This window comes from Phacochoerus africanus, chromosome 2 (genome assembly GCF_016906955.1).
Source record: "Phacochoerus africanus isolate WHEZ1 chromosome 2, ROS_Pafr_v1, whole genome shotgun sequence".
In the NCBI taxonomy this organism is placed as follows: domain Eukaryota; kingdom Metazoa; phylum Chordata; class Mammalia; order Artiodactyla; family Suidae; genus Phacochoerus; species Phacochoerus africanus.
This window is the reverse complement of record NC_062545.1, coordinates 28,597,405-28,614,353: the sequence shown is the minus strand read 5'-3', so window position 1 is coordinate 28,614,353 and position 16,949 is coordinate 28,597,405. Positions and strand designations below refer to the sequence as shown.

Sequence of the window (16,949 nt, the reverse complement as noted above, 5' to 3'; positions counted from 1 at the left end):
AGAGTCGCTCACACACACTACAAAAGAAACTGATGTGCTTTCTACGTATTCACTCATTTATTCCCAGAATACCCCTGGGAGGCACATTTGAAAGATGTAACAAGCAATTAAGGCTACCATGTGACTTATGACACATTAATCTTGTAAAAGGCCAGCAACAAAATCCAGACTTCTAGTTCTAAGCTGTTATTTAGAGGTGTCCTAAATGGACAGTATTTTTTTTATATTGTAAAGACAACAGCAAATTAACACATTTAATCAGACTGATTCCTTTTTCTGTACTCCCTTAGTATTTTATGCTTATCTTCTGTTGAAGTCACCTCATCACATTATAACTATTTCTTTGCCTGCTGGATTCCCAACTAGACTGGGAGGACTTCGAGGGCAGTCCTTCATCTTCCACTTCCCCAGGGTGTGGCAGAGTCCGTTGCACATAGGAAGCTCTCCATCAACACTGGTTGACAAACTGTATGAATTAATTTTTCTCTTTAAATTTTTTTTCTTTTTATGGCTGCACCTGCAGTATATGTAAGTTCCCAGGCTAGGGGTTAAATTGGAGCTGCAGCTGCCAGCCTACATCACAGCCACAGCAACAACAGATCTGAGCCACATCTGCCGCCTACACTGCAGCTTGCAGCCACGTCAGATCCTTAACCCACTGAGCAAGGCAAAGGGTTGAACCTACATCCTCATGGACACTATGTTGGGCTTTTAATCCGCTGAGTCACAATGTGAACTCCAGAATTAATTTTTGATAAAGTATAAAAAGAACTTTTATTTTTTAAGCTGAACAACTGATTCTTTTTAGAGTGCTTCTATTAAAATACAGTATTTCTGGCTTTGTGAAAAGAAAAAGATAGACACTAGTCAAAAATCATTCTCAATTTTACTCCTTATGAAATTATAGCTGGATTTTTTCCAGAGGACAAAACTGAGAAAAAAAGTAAATCGACTGAAATTAGAACAGTAGAATAACGTTCTACTTTTTACTTACCAAACATTTACAATGCAAAAAACTGCTTAAATTATTTAAAAAAAAATGACCAGTCACTCCACTTAGTCATTTCTTAGTTTCCATATTTGTCATCAACTTTGCTCTTAGACTTGCAGAAAAACACAGAGGGTGACTCTTTACATTTTCATTCATTTTTCACTCAAGGAAAATGCTTCCTGAAAACACATGTTTAAAATTCTGGAAAATACAAATCAATTATTATCTAGACATATCATTACCAGAAGGTCTGGTTCTTCAACCTAATTTCCATTGTTAGTTGACATTTTCAATAAGTGATGGATATTCATTTCCAGAAAACATTACCAGTAAATTCTATGAGATCATGGTCTCTTCACTATCCAGACCAAACTGACTAAACCACAAATTGCAAAAGTACGCAGTTAGCTACTCTATGAGAAACCTTTAGGGCTATTCTGAGTGTAGTCTTAGAAAAGTATAATCTAACTGAGTAAGAGTAAATGAAAACTTCATTTAGATAGCCCTCTCCCTCTGAATTTCCAGGGCCTTCAGCAGACACAAACCCAAGTGTTTAAAAACTAAAGTCTTTCTTGTCACAGACTTAATTCACAAAAAAAGTTTTTTGGGACATATAAATTTACAAAGGAAATAAAAATTATTTTTATGATATAAATGGTATTTCAATTCCCCCCCCCCCCATGACCAGGGGAGGGGAAATAGAAGGAGCTGCTTCCTTGGTTCTAAGCTGTTCCCATCCTAAGCAAAATTAGTAAGTAAAAAGTGATTAGTGGGTGTTCCCATCGTGGCTCAGTGGCTAACAATCTGACTAGGAACCATGAGGTTGCAGGTTCAATCCCTGGCCTTGTTCAGTGGTTTAAGGATCTGGTGTTGCCGTGAGCTGTGGTGTAGGCTGCAGACTCGGCTTGGATCCTGCATTGCTGTGGCTCTGGCGTAGGCAGGCAGCTGCAGCTCTGATTAGACCCCTAGCCTGGGAACCTCCATATGCCACGGGAGCGGCCAAGAAATGGTAAAAAGACCAAAAAAAAAAAAGTGATTAGTATTATTTGAAATTTATAACTTTCCACAGAACAACAGAAAATAAGACTGAAACAGACAGGGATATGAAACATGTGAAAAGGTGAATAGATATAAAAGGATACAGATAGATAAGGAAAGGAATTATAAAGGGAAGATATATAAAGGGAAGGAAGTAGTATATATGATTTATATGGAGTAAAGTTTATTCTACTTTAAACATGAATGAAAATATTTTTCATTATCAGAGATGTGGTCCACAGTTTGATATATAGATATATTCACTATGATACTGAAAAACTAAAAATAATAAGAGCTAGTAACTGAAGAAAGGCTTCAAAATTGTGGCATACTTATTGTCTTCAAAGTCAGGCATTAAATTTATTAGCAGAAAAAAAGGTACAGAAAATCTTAGAAGTACATATTTGGGAATATAGCCCACAGTACCTTTTGTATGCCTGTCTTAAATGGAAAAACTGTCAGTTTCAGTTTGGGATTACAAAAATAGTAAAATGTGTGTTATGGCTGATATCAAACAATATTAAATCTACTCTTTCTCCAACTATAAAAAACAAACAATAAAGTTACACCTGGTCAAAAATAATTTTGCCTTTTTACAACCTCGCTCTCACCTTGCCTGTTGCAGGCAATATAAAGTAGCTGTAATTCTTTCTTTAATCCTTACTTTGAGTGAATTGATTACTGATAGTATCAATTTTCCCTGGAGATGCAGCAGTAAATTACAAAACATTCACTATTTTCACCATGATTTGAATTATGTTTTGATAAGGAAGTTGAAACCTTCAAAGTCGCCTACTTTAGATTTGCATAATGAAAACTACTTTTGTCATGGAAATGTTTTAATAAGTACACCTAGAAGTTATATTCTGAAAAACTATTTATGTACTAAAAAATATGGATTTTAACACAGGACATTCACTAAGTTTAATTCTAAGAGCATAGTGATTTCCCTTTCTATAATTTAGTGGGAAGTTAAGTAAATTTAAAATCAAAAGGTTCAGTGATTAAAATAGTTCTAAATATAGTCATAAAGATACTATCTATAACTCTTACTGCAGTGTAAGTCAAACATAGGTTGGTATTTTAAAACTTTCACTTGCAGTAAACACTTTCCTATGCTCTATTTTCAAATGACGAGTCACTAAAATGAAATAACTTGTTCTAGGTCATAGAATAAGAAACAGAATCTGAATCTAAATTCAGGTGGTTCTAACCTCTTGGCTAAGTGCTACCAGAATGTCAGGTATTAATTTAAATATGGAAAATAAGAAACTCTTGGAGTCTCTATTCAAGTTAATCAATATCTCTTATTAGTAACATCTGCACAATCATGATGATGAAATGCCATAAAATCTTCAGAATAATATATTCAGGAAAGTTGTAATATTAAAAGCATAATTCGTATTCAATTTAAAAAATGGACAATTCATTCTTTATATTTTAAGACCTGATTTGTCTGGTATCATAATAAAGATTTACATCAAAGTAGATTTTGTAGGTCTGAACTGTTCAATATAATAGCTACTGGCCACAAGCGGCTATTTCCTTTAAATTAAAATGAAGTAAATCTAAAATACTTAGCTCTTAAGTCACATGAGCCACATTCCAAGTATTCAATAGCCACGGGAGGCTGGAGGCTACAGTACTGGACTGCGCAGGCCTAGAATTCATGAAAGAGGTCTGGGCTGAACACAGTCATTTGAGAATCACGGTTTATGGGTTGTGTTTAAAGTCATGAGATCATCGAGGGAGTATATACAGGGAATAAAAAGAAGATTAGATTGCAGTGAAATAGTCTAAAAAGACATGGATATAAAGAGGAAGAATCAGTGAAGGAGAATGAAGAGAAGTGGCTAATGAGATAAAAGAAAAACCAAGAATGTCGTGGGCCCAAAAACCTATGTATTAAGAAGTGATCGAGTGTGTCAAATGCTGCTGATAGGTCAAGGAAGATAAGGACAAAGAATTGACCATTGGGATCAGCAATGTGTATAGGTCTCTGGTAAGCTTTAAAAGAACGGAACAGAAATTTCAACAAATCTATAGAAGAGGAAAAGCCATTAGAAACATCTGTCTGAGAACATTACGGTGGGCTCTGTAGATATAGCATCTACCTGACGATGAAACTCAAAGGAGCTGTAAACACAGAATCAGCATATTTGGTAGGGGGCAAAAGAAAACAAAGTCCAGGAGAAATAACCAAAGGTTCATGTGTAAAACACTTAGGCTAAAGGCCAAATAGGCTGCAGATCCCAAATAAAATGGATACTGCTGAGCATTAACCACAAGCAAAAGAATACATAAATACATAAATAAATAAATATCAGTGACACTGTTTCTAAAAATTATATTGAATAAACTATCTAGAAAGAGTGAAGACTTCTAGAGTGGATACTGTTCTGCTTATTCTCATTCTGGTAATTAGTCTGACAGCCTGCCAGGTGGACTCATTTACCTTGCCTGTTTACCCTAAATATAAGCTGCCAGTTAATATGTTTTAGTCTCATATATATATATATAAAGTTTTCAACAGGCTTTCCACTCAGGTGATAAAATATTTAGATTACAGAGTTATTTACACAACAATTATGGAGGGACACCAAAATTTTACCCACCCTTTCATTTCTAAAAAATAGACAGACACTAAGGAACATCACATATAAAGGAAAAGTCATTGGCACAAAAGAAAAATGTAGGATAAATTAACAGATTAAAAAATTGAACACAGGGGAGACATCAATTCAGAGAAGAGAGCTTAGAGAGATTTAGTAAGAAGCAATGACATCCATAGAACTTTGATACCAGGGAATTTAAAAAAAAAAAAAGACCGGAAAGAAACCATAAAGATCAAATGGATGATTGGTGAACTAAGAAAGATTTAGACGAAAGAAATGAGAGGGCTCTGAGACTGACTCATTAGGAAAAGGAAAGGAGAAGGAGTCCATAGCTTCCATTTGAAACATGGTAATGCTATCATCAAGAGTAAAATATAAAAGATCCTTTCAGAAAACTCAACCTCACTCATGGCAATGATTACATTTCTGTCACATACGTGACAAAAAGTGGTTAGCTTACATCTCTTGCTCCACAAATTTAAGACTGAATATCTTTTTTGAGATTAGATTTCGTGTTTCAGAGACACATACATAACTCTGTTTAACTTTGCCTAAACTCTCAGAAAGTTTATATTTGATCTTTTTAAAAAAAGACACCATAGGTAAATAACTTCTATAACTCTTCAAAATATAAAAAAGGCAAATTAAGAGGTTAATACATCAGTTGGAAAGCTTTGGAAAAGGAAAACATCAGAATATCTATAAAATACAAATGCAGTGATCTGTAATATACTCTGGCTATGTTAGAATGAAATGATGTAGTTTTCATTAAATCAGTGAGATCTCACTTTAATTTCTTATAGTTTATGGTTTTCAGTTGCTTTCTTTTTATTTTTCACTGACTATTAATATAAATATTTTACTTTTAAAGTTAATCCACTGGGCAAATACCACAGTACACTTTGAGAACTACGTATTTAGTTTAGCAGGTTCTTAACACACACACAAACTCAGACACACAAATGTGACTGAAAAAGAAGAAAAAAAAGTTTTCTTTCTTTTTTTTCTTTTTTTTTTTTTGTCTTTTTAGGCCGTGCCCAAAGCATTTGGAAGTTCCCAGGCTAGGGGTCAAATCAGAATGCAGCTGCTGGCCTATGCCACAGCCACAGCAACACCAGATCTTTAATCCACTGATCAAGGCCAGGGATCAAAACCACATCCTCATGGATGCTAGTCGAGATCCTTACTGCTGAGCCACAATGGGAACTCCAAAGTTTTCTATTTTTAACACATGGGGAAAAGCCTGAAAATTTTAAGGGTAGAGCCATATACACGATGTATTAATCATGCAAAATAGCTTTTTACAAAAGCTCTATCAAATCAGCAGATTTAAACATGGAGAAATGCTTGCATTCATATTCTCTTCTCAGAGGCTATTAGGAGAAATTTCCTATCTCCATGGGGACTATAACACTAAATGCATATCCTTGTGCATGAAGAACCTTCATTAATGAAATTTACTAGAGTTGATAAAAATTTTGTATTAGGAAATGATAACTATATAGAATATATTCGTCAATGTGGTTAGAAACACTTTACTAACACGAATGACTTTAAAAAATTATTTTATATTGGAGTATAGCTGATTTACAATGTTGTGTTAGTTTCAGGTCTATACCAAAGTGATTCAGTTATACATATATACATTCTATTTCAGATTCTTTTCCCATAGAGGTTATTACAGAATATTGAGTAGAGTTTGGATTAACATATACACACCAGTATATATAAAATAGACAATCAACAAGGACCTGCCATACAGCACAGCAACTCTACTCAAATGACATTTATTATTCAGGAAATATAGAGGTTTTTATTACAAATGAGGATAAGCTTTAATCTTCCATAAGTAGATTAACTCAGATCACTGGAGAATTACTTAGTAAAATCCTGATACTGGTTACCAAAATGCACCTTATTCCTTTAACGTACCAATAAAACATCAATTTTAGAGAATCCAATTAAGAAAAATCTAACAAATACAATTTCTTCTTTGTGGAAGGGGAATATAAAATAGTGATGTGTTAAAGAAAAAAAATCCATGTGATCAAGGTCCAGAAAAATTCAAATGTGAAAACAGTTCCAACTCTAGGGTTTCTGTGTTGACTGGTACTTATGCGGAAAGTCGAAGTTGTCAAAGTCAAGCGGGTTGTAGTAGGTGATTTAAGCTTGAGATGTTTGAAAACCCTTCTCTAACTATTTCACCTTAACATCTTTCTTGGCATGCTTCTCAAAATTCTCTATCCATATCTGCCTCTCTGACATGTTCTTTTTTCCTACCATAATCACTTAACACATTCTATTAAATTATGTCTTAAAATAAGATTTCCTCCAATCCTTTGGCCAAAATGCAAACTGCATGATTTCAAACTTAAAAAAAAAAAAATCAAAAGCATCTCGAGTAAAATATCATGTTGTTTATTCTCACAGTATCTTATGGATTTCAAAGTATCAGAAATATCTTTCTGATCTTCACAATTCCATGAAGTAGAAAATTCATAGTAAGTAGAAAATAGAGACACAATTCTGGGAGAGAGAAAGTCAAGGTAACAACGGGAAAGTGGCAGAATCAGAGCTCAGGCCCAGCACTTCTGACCTTCTCATCCAGTGCTTTCTCTACCAAAACATACATGTACTGATTCAGAAAAGTAGTTGGTTAGTACTATAAAGAACATTTAGGGACACCTGTCTACAGAAAATCAGTTAATTTAACTGCAGATTATCAATGGTAGTGAATTAATTCCTTTCACCATTCCACACCTGAACTAAAGTCTTGAAATTCTGGAGGTCTGAAATCAGAATTCAGTGAAACATTCTTCTCAATTCATAGATAAAGTTCATTAAGTAACACTAGCAGGAAGCTCTGCCAATTCTGACAGCATGAGAAAGTTGTTTGAGGAGTTCCCGTCGTGGCGCAGTGGTTAATGAATCCGACTAGGAACCATGAGGTTGCGGGTTCGATCCCTGCCCTTGCTCAGTGGGTTAACGATCCGGTGTTGCCGTGAGCTGTGGTGTAGGTTGCAGACGCAGCTCGAATCCCACGTTGCTGTGGCTCTGACATAGGCTGGCAGCTACAGCTCTGATTAGACCCCTAGCCTGGGAAACTCCATATGCCGTGGGAGCGGCCCAAGAAATGGCAAAAAGACAAAAAAAAGAAAGAAAGTTGTTTGAGTTCATTTTACCTTCCTTAAAATGGAAACTCCCTTCTACCATCACCTGTGTTTATTGAGCCATTCTAACCTAACTTTTGTCAAAATGTTTTCTTTTTCTCCCTTTGAAATACAAGAACCATCATATTTCCAGTTTAGATATAATCTATCTTCTACAATGGGTTTACATAAGGATATCACAGGATTTCTGGTGAAATTATGACCTATAAATAGTAGATTTCAGTTACATTATTTAAAAAGTTTTGCATTTCTCTATTAGAAGTTAAAACCTTAAGAAATACTGATCTGTTAAAAACAATAAAATTAAAATTGAATCAGAAAAATAGCTCCTAATCTTAAGAACTGTATACTTGGCAAAGACATGCAAAATAAAAAGAAAAATAGTTTTTCCAAATATTATTCAACATGTCGAAGCGCAAAAGTTAACTTGCCAGATCTCTCAACTAATATTGAAGTTGTCTGAATTATTTTATGATTTTGATTAAATGAAATATCCTGACTGTTTAGATATGGTAATAAGTTAGATTAAACAAATGGTTGGCCATCAAATAATACATGATTATATGGTCTAATAAAGAGTGCAAACAAAATATGAAGACAGAAGCTATTATTTTTAACAATCTTGTTGCATTCTACCTCCCCAAACTCCAAGTCTACAATTTAAAAAGATGACACAAACATTATGTTTAACAGTCATATCAACAAAAATGAATCATTTCATTTTGTGTCATTCTTCTAATCTATTAATACTAATTGACTCTAGTGCAATCCTGTGCAAAGATATACTGAGTACACAAAAATGAAAGATGATGTTCTTCAACTAGAGACATGCAAAGATGATGAGCACTTCCTGCTAGTTTCCACCCTCACAGCCGTGACTGATTTCATTTATTACTGAACGATCCACATGTTAAAATTTACTGCTATAAAAAGGACTCTGGAGATGGCCAAATGGGATCTGGGATTCAGACCAACTATTACAGAACAAAATTTTCCTGCAGAGAATCTCTTGATTTGATTTGAGACTGAATACCACAGTTTCACTGGAACTAGGCTTTAAGAAATCTAATAACTGGTGAACACAGAATTATATTTAAAGGTTAAATAAAAAGATAAGCTCATTAAGTTTCAGAAAATATCATAGGGACACCTTAGTTTTAACAACTACATCTGTTCCAAAGAGTACTGTTCAGGTTATCACAGATCTCTAAATCTAGTAAGAAAAGGTCATGCCCATGGCCAGAGGGTCCACCAGGCAGAATGGGAGGACCATGGGCCAGGAATGAAGGGGTGGCTCCAGGCACAGCCTCACCGAGGGGCCACTTCACCTCTTAGCTAGTGCTCCCCTGTAGGCAGAGGCAGAGGCAGCGTGGGGTGAGGGTGAGAACGAGTGAGGAAATCTGGCTCAAGGCACAATTGCCACTAGTTACGTGAACTTGACACATCCCACTCTCTGCTTCTATTTCAACATAAAGGGATTGGCAGTCAAAGTTTTAAGGTCCTAGAGGCTCTCAAAAGAGTATCCTCTCTGTGATTTTAGGTTTACCCTACTTCTCTGAGTTTTCTTGAGACTCAAATGAAGATGCATATAAATTAATGTTCATACAAACAGAAGTTGCTGTTATTGTTTTGATAGATTTCCATTATTACACTAAGGAAGCCTGGAACAGTGGAGATGCAGTATAACATGCTCACTATATGGTGAGATATTTATGAACTATAACCTACAATTTAACCTAAAATGTTAAAATGAAGAGTTCCTCTCTTTCCTAGCTTTATTAAGGACTAATTGACAAATACAATTTTATCATCTTCTTTCTTACACAAATTACCCAGAAAAGATTTATGGTTTTAATTTTAATAAAATTAGCTGATTTATTATTTTGTTCATTGAAAACCGAGAGTAATAGTCTAATGAGCAGTTCCTAAAATAAGTATTTCGTAAGAGTTCTTTCTAGCTCTTTTCTTCTCTAACCCACCCCTCACTGAGACACCATCTATATTTTAGAAACACAATTTATCATCTCTCTTCCTCATACCTTTAGATGGCTTTATTTTACCTGGAGAATAAAATGTGGATTTCTCAGTAGGGCACAATTTGAGCCAGTCTACTTTTGCAGACTCATTCCTTCCTGAAGATCCATCTCACCATTTCCTCCAGCTAACCTAGGATTCAAACCACTCTCTACCCAAGCCAAACTCTCTTCTGTGTTTGGCTGCCTGCCTCTTGGAGCCTTACCTGCTGATATGGCTGATGACAAGGACAGAGGCAAGACCACAAAGGGTTTTATAAGACTTGGGAAGGACTTTGTTATAGAAAGTCATTTAAGAGTTTTAAGCAGGAGTTCCTGTTGTGGCGCAGTGGTTAATGAATCCAACTAAGAACCACGCAGTTGCAGGTTCGATCCCTGCCCTTGCTCAGTCGGTTAAGGATCCGGTGTTGATGTGAGCTGTGGTGTAGGTCACAGATGCGGCTCGGATCCCACGTTGCTGTGGCTCTGGCGTAGGCTGGCAGCTACAGCTCCAATTCGACCCCTAGCCTGGCAAACTCCATATGCCGCGGGAGTGGCCCAAGAAATGGCAAAAAGACAAAAAAAAAAAAAGAGTTTTAAGCAGAGTAGTAACATAATCTAATTCATTTTTTCAAAGAATCATGAGGTCTGCTGTAGGGAGAATAAGCTAAGGGACAAGCATGGAGGCTGGGAGGTTGGGGGAGAAGGAGGGATCCCGAATGCCTTCTGGTTCTACCAAAACAAATGGGTACATGTGCCAGGAGTGCTGGGGTGGGAAGACCTGGTGAGGAGCAGGGGAAGCGGACAGAGCAGCAGGGTGTGGGGGCAAGAGTTCTGCTTGGACATGTAAAGCATGAGAAATCGCTCAGCTGCTTTGTCCCTCTTTATTCAGTGACACTTTGTTTATACTGTGATTTTAGAATTTATCAGTGACATAATTAGTTGCATGCTCAACTGTCTTCCCAACCAGACTGTAAGCTCCCTGAGGGCAGAAACTGTGATATTTATTTAGTCCATATCCTTAAGAAAGGGCCTTAAACAAATGATTACTTAAAATGATTTTAGAATGAATAAATGCAGTATTCTAGAAACTGTGAAGAATACAAAACAAAGAAGAAAGAAATATTTACTTTTCTAGCAGTTTCCATTACCCAGAGCTCACCGTGAATAAGGTCAACAGACGTTAACAACAGACCAAAAACCCACTTCTGGATCTAGCCTTCTAGCATATAAACTCACTTACATATATTAAATTTATCTTTTATTTATTTTTATTTTTTAAATTTTTTTGGTCTTTTTGCCTTTTCCAGGGCCACTTCCCACGGCATATGGAGGTTCCCAGGCTAGGGGTCTAATTGGGGCTGTAGCCTCCAGTCTACACCACAGCCACAGCAACGCGGGATCGGAGCCGCATCTGCGACCTATACCACAGCTCACGGCAACGCCAGATCCTTAACCCACTGAGCAAGGCCAGGGATTGAACCTGCAACCTCATGGTTCCTGGTCAGATTCGTTAACCACTGTGCCATGACGGGAACTCCTAAATTTATCTTTTAACCTCTTAAGCCTCTAGCATGAAGGCTAGTGGGCCCATATTGGCTAGTACTGTGTAGGCAGCCTTTCTTCATACTGTACAAAGCCGAACAACTACAGATATCACTTGAACATTTAGAGAGATTTTCAGTAAGATTTTTATTTTTAAACACCCTATCTGCCTTGTTTCCACAGTCCTTTATTTCAGATTCTAACAGATTATTTGTACAATCAAGAACACTTAAATACTTCTTCCTTTTAAAAACTGGTCTGAGGGAGTTTCTATCATGGCTCAGGAGTAATAAACCCAACTAGTATTCATGAGGATGCGAGTTTGTTCCCTGGCCCTGTTCAGTGGGTTAAGGATCCTGCGCTGCTGTGGCTGTGGCATAGGCTGGCAGCTGCAGCTCCAGTTGGACCCCTAGGCTGGGAACTTCCAAATGCTGTGGGTGCAGCCCTAAAAAATAAAAATAAAATAAAATAAAATAAAAAACCAAAAAAACCCACCTGGTTTGACTATTGAATAAACTCACAGAATTTTCAAGACAGACACTCACCAAAGCCAGAGCGCTCATTTATGTGCAGGGATGAAAAAACTGAGGCCTGAAGAAATCGCTAAAGATTCTATAGTTGTTTTGAAGTGGAGAAACTAGTTCACCTGTTGCCTAATTTCCCAGCAGGATTTTTTTCTATAAAGACTATCATCTTTTTGAATAAGATGGATCTGGCCATTTTGCAATGGACTACATATTCTGCTTTCATAATTTTTCTAGACAGTGATATCTCAATACATTTTTAGGAAGGATATGCCTTAAAATGAGGTCATGCATATTAATAACTAAAAATCAAACAAAGCAGTGTTACCATGTATTAAATGGCTTAATGGCAATGCTCCCGGGACAGCATATGCATGGAGGAACACACATGATCTAAAAGCCCCACTCAAGGCCCACTTCTTTACCCACAGAAAGCTGACGGTAAATGCAGCTAATCCTATGTGTAACTGTGACGTTTGCAAACCTTGCCTTTATCATATCTGGCTTTCCTTTTATTCTTTATCTTTATTCTTTATCTGTCACAGTGATAATCATGCTTCCATTTCAAAGACCTTCCTATCTATCCTCTCTGCTCCTTCCGTTTACAGAAAAAGAAAGAGTTTTATATCTCCTATCTACACCTTGTTGGTTGATAAACTTAAGACCCTACTTGAGTGAACTGCAATCAATCTGCTAACTCAACCAGAAATTTAGGTTCTATGCCCTTAATCCTGAAATGTGGAATGAAGGATTTGTTCCGAGAGGAATGCTGGACCTCAGCAGAAAGACAGGGATGAAGTGGTAGAGACAGGTACCCTCCCTCCTAGCCTTTAAAATGACTGTCTGAAGGCAAACCAAGTATCGAGTTAGAGGGTAGGGAATGAGTCTACAGGAGGAGCACGCGGTATGCCCTCCACTGCACACAAGAATGAACAAAACTACTGCTCTAACTTCAGCCGGACAACTGAAATACTAGAAATTTAAAATTCCTAAGGTTTGGGATAATTGATCATTATTACAGTGATTTAAAAGTAGAACTCAAAGTATTTTCAAAGCTAATATGCACATACTCAGCATAGTTACAACAGAAGTACGTTGCATTCACACAGCACCTTGTACTTGCAGAATGTTTTCATATGTGCTATGTGATTTGAACATCAACAATATATAATGCAAACATCATTTCTAGTTTTCAAATGAAGATTCTAACATTTGTGTAGCAAAGATAATAAAAGGCACAGCCAGGACTGGAACAAAAGAGTTTTTGATCCAAGTATTTTCCCCCTGTAGTAGGTAACTAGGTCAGTGATATTAAAATGCAGCAGTATTAAAATAACTTGCTTATGTAAACTCCAAATACTTTCAAAGTAGAAAAGTAGTATTGCTCCCAAGTTTCTAAATAAATTATGTCAATCTTTTCAAGCTCAAGTTTCTTCTGTTATAATTCTCTGTCAAAGACAACTGTTTTGTTATTCTCAGCTGCCTCATCTTTCTAAAAGAATTCAATAATAGAAACAATACTGTAAAAAACCTAATGAATAGAAATTGTAATCTTTCAATACCAAAAATATACATTTCTCATCTGATGCTTTTTCTTTGATATCCTTTGAAAACCTTATTCAAATTAACTTAAAACATCAGCCTAAAAATTTGCAACTGTATAATTCAACTCTGTGACTGATATACATTTTAATAACTAGCCTCTTTGCATATTTTGTTAATTTGACAATTTTAAAGAAACATGATATCACTGGCAGGATGCATCCTGTTCCTGCCAAAATGCATTTTACCTGAGCTTTCCTTGAAATGAAATATAAAGTGCAATTATCCATAAACTATGGTTCCTTGGGTATTACCCAAGGGAAACTGAATCAGATTTAATATTATACATATTTAAATTTCACATGTTTTGCTACTTTCAAATTATTATCCGCTCAGTAGAATAGAGGTTGAGAGTATCTACTATTCAAGCTAACAAATTCAAATTTGCTTTTAAAATAATTTAGTAATTTTTAAAGGAAAAAAAGATTGGGATATAATTCAAGTGTCAAAATTGACCGTTACAGTGCTATGAGCCATGTTTCTGAAGTGAAATAAATGATACCCATGAAAAAAATAGCATCTGAACATTTAAAGAACAGCCAAAGTAAGAAAGGGGCTCACCAGCTTGAGTGAAACCAAACTGACGCAGAATCTGATGAGCATCCAGCATGTTTGATTGTTTTGACTTAGCCTGTTGTGAGGAGGCTGATGTTGAAGTAAATGAGAGATTTTTGTTGACCTGTAATAGGAAAGGCAAATCAGAAACGAAAGTGTAATTTCCTGGGTTACTGATGCAAAAACTGGATGAGAAATATTTGCTTTTGATGCAAACCAGGACATATGTCAAAAGGAGTGGTAATGATTTATTTGCTTAGTCTTTAGAGTTTACAAAACTTTGTAGTTTTTACAAAACTAGTTTTTAATCAAGGAAGGAATGAATAGTGGTAATGAAAGCGTTACTGTATGAAAGTCAATCTGCCTTACTTTGAAAACAAGTTTGCTAATCACGGAATTGACTTTATTCATAACTTAGAGTGTTCTTAAAAGTTATGCAAAAATACATGACTCCTTGACTGCTTTCAATTAAGAAAGAGTTTAAATATTTCACACCCACACTTCTCTAGCATTTTGTGAAAGAGCAGGTACTTCCTTTTCAGAGACTGCACAGAAAACACCTGTAATATTCGTGTTTATATACATTATGGTGACATAGATAACACAGCTGTAACCTAATCTGCCAAGTGAAATAGTTTCCGCTATATTAAAAAGCCTCATTCTTAAGACAATTTCAAAAAACAGCAGTAAAATAATGAACAAGCAAAATTTCCCTAAGTAAATACAATGTTCCGCAGAACCAAAATCCTACTATAACTGAGTGAGTACAGCGGTCTCACAGATATGAAATGCATGACAAGGGCAACACTGTAACTACAGCGATTGTAGAAAAATACAATTCATAGAAAAAATATTAAATGTTTAGTTAATTAGTAAATTCATCTTGTAAGTCAGACTTAGTTTCAGCAGTGATCAAGTCTCTTGTTCCTTATTAATAAATCATTCATTATACCTTATTTATCACTTTCAAAAATCACAATAAAATGTGATCTGATTTTGAAAAGTCTGAAAAAATGTATATTTCTAATTTACTATAAAAATAATCTGTGAATTAACAAACTGTTAAATGATAGTTTATGGTATATAAATATTAGTATATGAAAACTGCTCGTATCTTTTATTTTAAATAAAACTACACAGAAGATTTCTACTGTATTAGCATTTAAAAATTTCCTTTTGCTATTCTATATATGATAGTAGTGCGTGTGGTTACATGCGCTTTATCTGAATCATTATTTACATAGTGTTTGTAAATGCTTCTCTTCTTTCAAACAGTGATAGTAAATGGTATATCTCAGATTAAGTTTTTCTCTTGAAGGAAAGATAATTTAGTGAAAAAACTCAATGAAGACCATATCAGTTCTAAGGTTCCTAAACTGTTATAGTATCATCTTATAAAAAATAAAAATATTTATCAAAGTAGTTAGATGAGGTCAAATGTCATACCAATGCTAAGAAAAATTATCCAGCTTTTTAAAAATTCTATCAGGAGCCATTATTAAACATTGAACGAAATTAATGTTGATACCTATAGTAACATAATAACTAAAGTAACAATGAAATCACCTAATATCACTGAAATTCATTTTCATATTTAAATGGAGATAATAAAAATAGGATTATGCCTCAAAGAAAATGTGCTGAAGAGCAATAAAGATGAACCGGTATTATAAAGTGCTGTTCACATAGGCTGACCATACAGCACTAAATAACACAGTAAATAAGAAACAGATTAAACAGAGTATGTTGGCAAAGGCGACCATAAAGTGCTATACAAATCAAGTCTCTATAAGTACTAGTTATTATTATTAAATATCAGTAGAAGTCAAGGTATTAGAAAGGTGTAATGCAGTAAGATGATGCAGTAGATTTTTCACTGTGCTATGCTTTTAAGTGGAAGCACTATATACAAAATGATATATTTATCACTTAACTATTTAATCCACTTCTCTTTTTAGAATCATTTTTCGGTTTTACTTCTGTGTTCTTGAAAATTTTTATCCTTATGTGTCAAACAACACATTTTGAAATCTGGTGCAAAAGAACAGGTGTATGTTGGACACACACACACACACACACACACACACACACACACACACACACCTGCTCTTCAGTCTCCCTCTTCAGACATTTACTTGTGCTAAAATAAAAATGAATACCAGGAAAGCTAGAAGTGGATACTTAAATGTCTCTACTTAGAAAGACTTGTCACTCTTTTTAAGTAAAATGCAGTTAAAAAAAAATAAGTATAATCTACAGTTACATGTTCTTCCTAGTCATTTTTATAAACCTGCTTTTTCTTGACACATTTCTTTAGAGACTATTCAAATATCCATAAAGTGATGAGTGGCCTAACAGAGCAGATAAGTCAATTTCTAAGGTTTGGGATAATTGTTAATTAATATAATGATCTGAAATTAGAACTCAACGTATTCTCAAAGCTAGCTTACACTTATCCACTAGTTCATTTAGAGGAAGAAAAATAATAACAACCATTAAATAGAGTGAAGCAATATCTATTTTTGTAATATATGCTGTGGAAAAGAATTGCTTAATAATTTTACAACAACAGAAAGAAAGGTTGGCTAAGAGAGTCTACCCTACAACCATTTATCCTCTTTTTACAACACACTTTTCTGCTTGCTTCATGCAAAAACCACAGTCTGCCTAAGTTAGTTTAATACCTCCATACTTTGGAAAACTAAAAGCATAAAAATTGAATGAAATTCACAATGGAGCAAAAAACAAACAAACAAACAAAAAAAAAACAAAAAGACAAAAAACCAAAAAATCAAAAACCCATCTAGAACTGCCAAGTTAATCACAAAACTCTTTTATCTACTCTTTCAGGGTATAAACAGCTTTCTGTAAAACATGGAAATACTAATTCTCAACAA

General features: G+C 35.1%; 1 protein-coding gene across 21 annotated transcripts in view; it reads right to left on the bottom strand.

The window, feature by feature from the left end:
• Positions 1-16,949, bottom strand: part of AHI1 (Abelson helper integration site 1) — a 190,875-nt gene that overhangs the window by 84,164 nt on the left and 89,762 nt on the right. For 14 of the 21 annotated variants that reach the window (XR_007133516.1, XR_007133517.1, XR_007133515.1 and 11 more), the window contains one exon: positions 14,059-14,176. The exons of 6 other annotated variants lie outside the window; for them this stretch is intronic. Coding sequence is in view for 12 of the 15 variants with exons in the window: in XM_047770131.1 (XP_047626087.1) it covers positions 14,059-14,176 (118 nt within the window). In the remaining 3 variants the exon portion in view is untranslated. Of the gene's footprint in view, positions 1-1,030; positions 1,193-14,058; positions 14,177-16,949 lie in introns of those variants that run through there. One more of the 21 variants, XM_047770145.1, reaches the window with a different exon arrangement.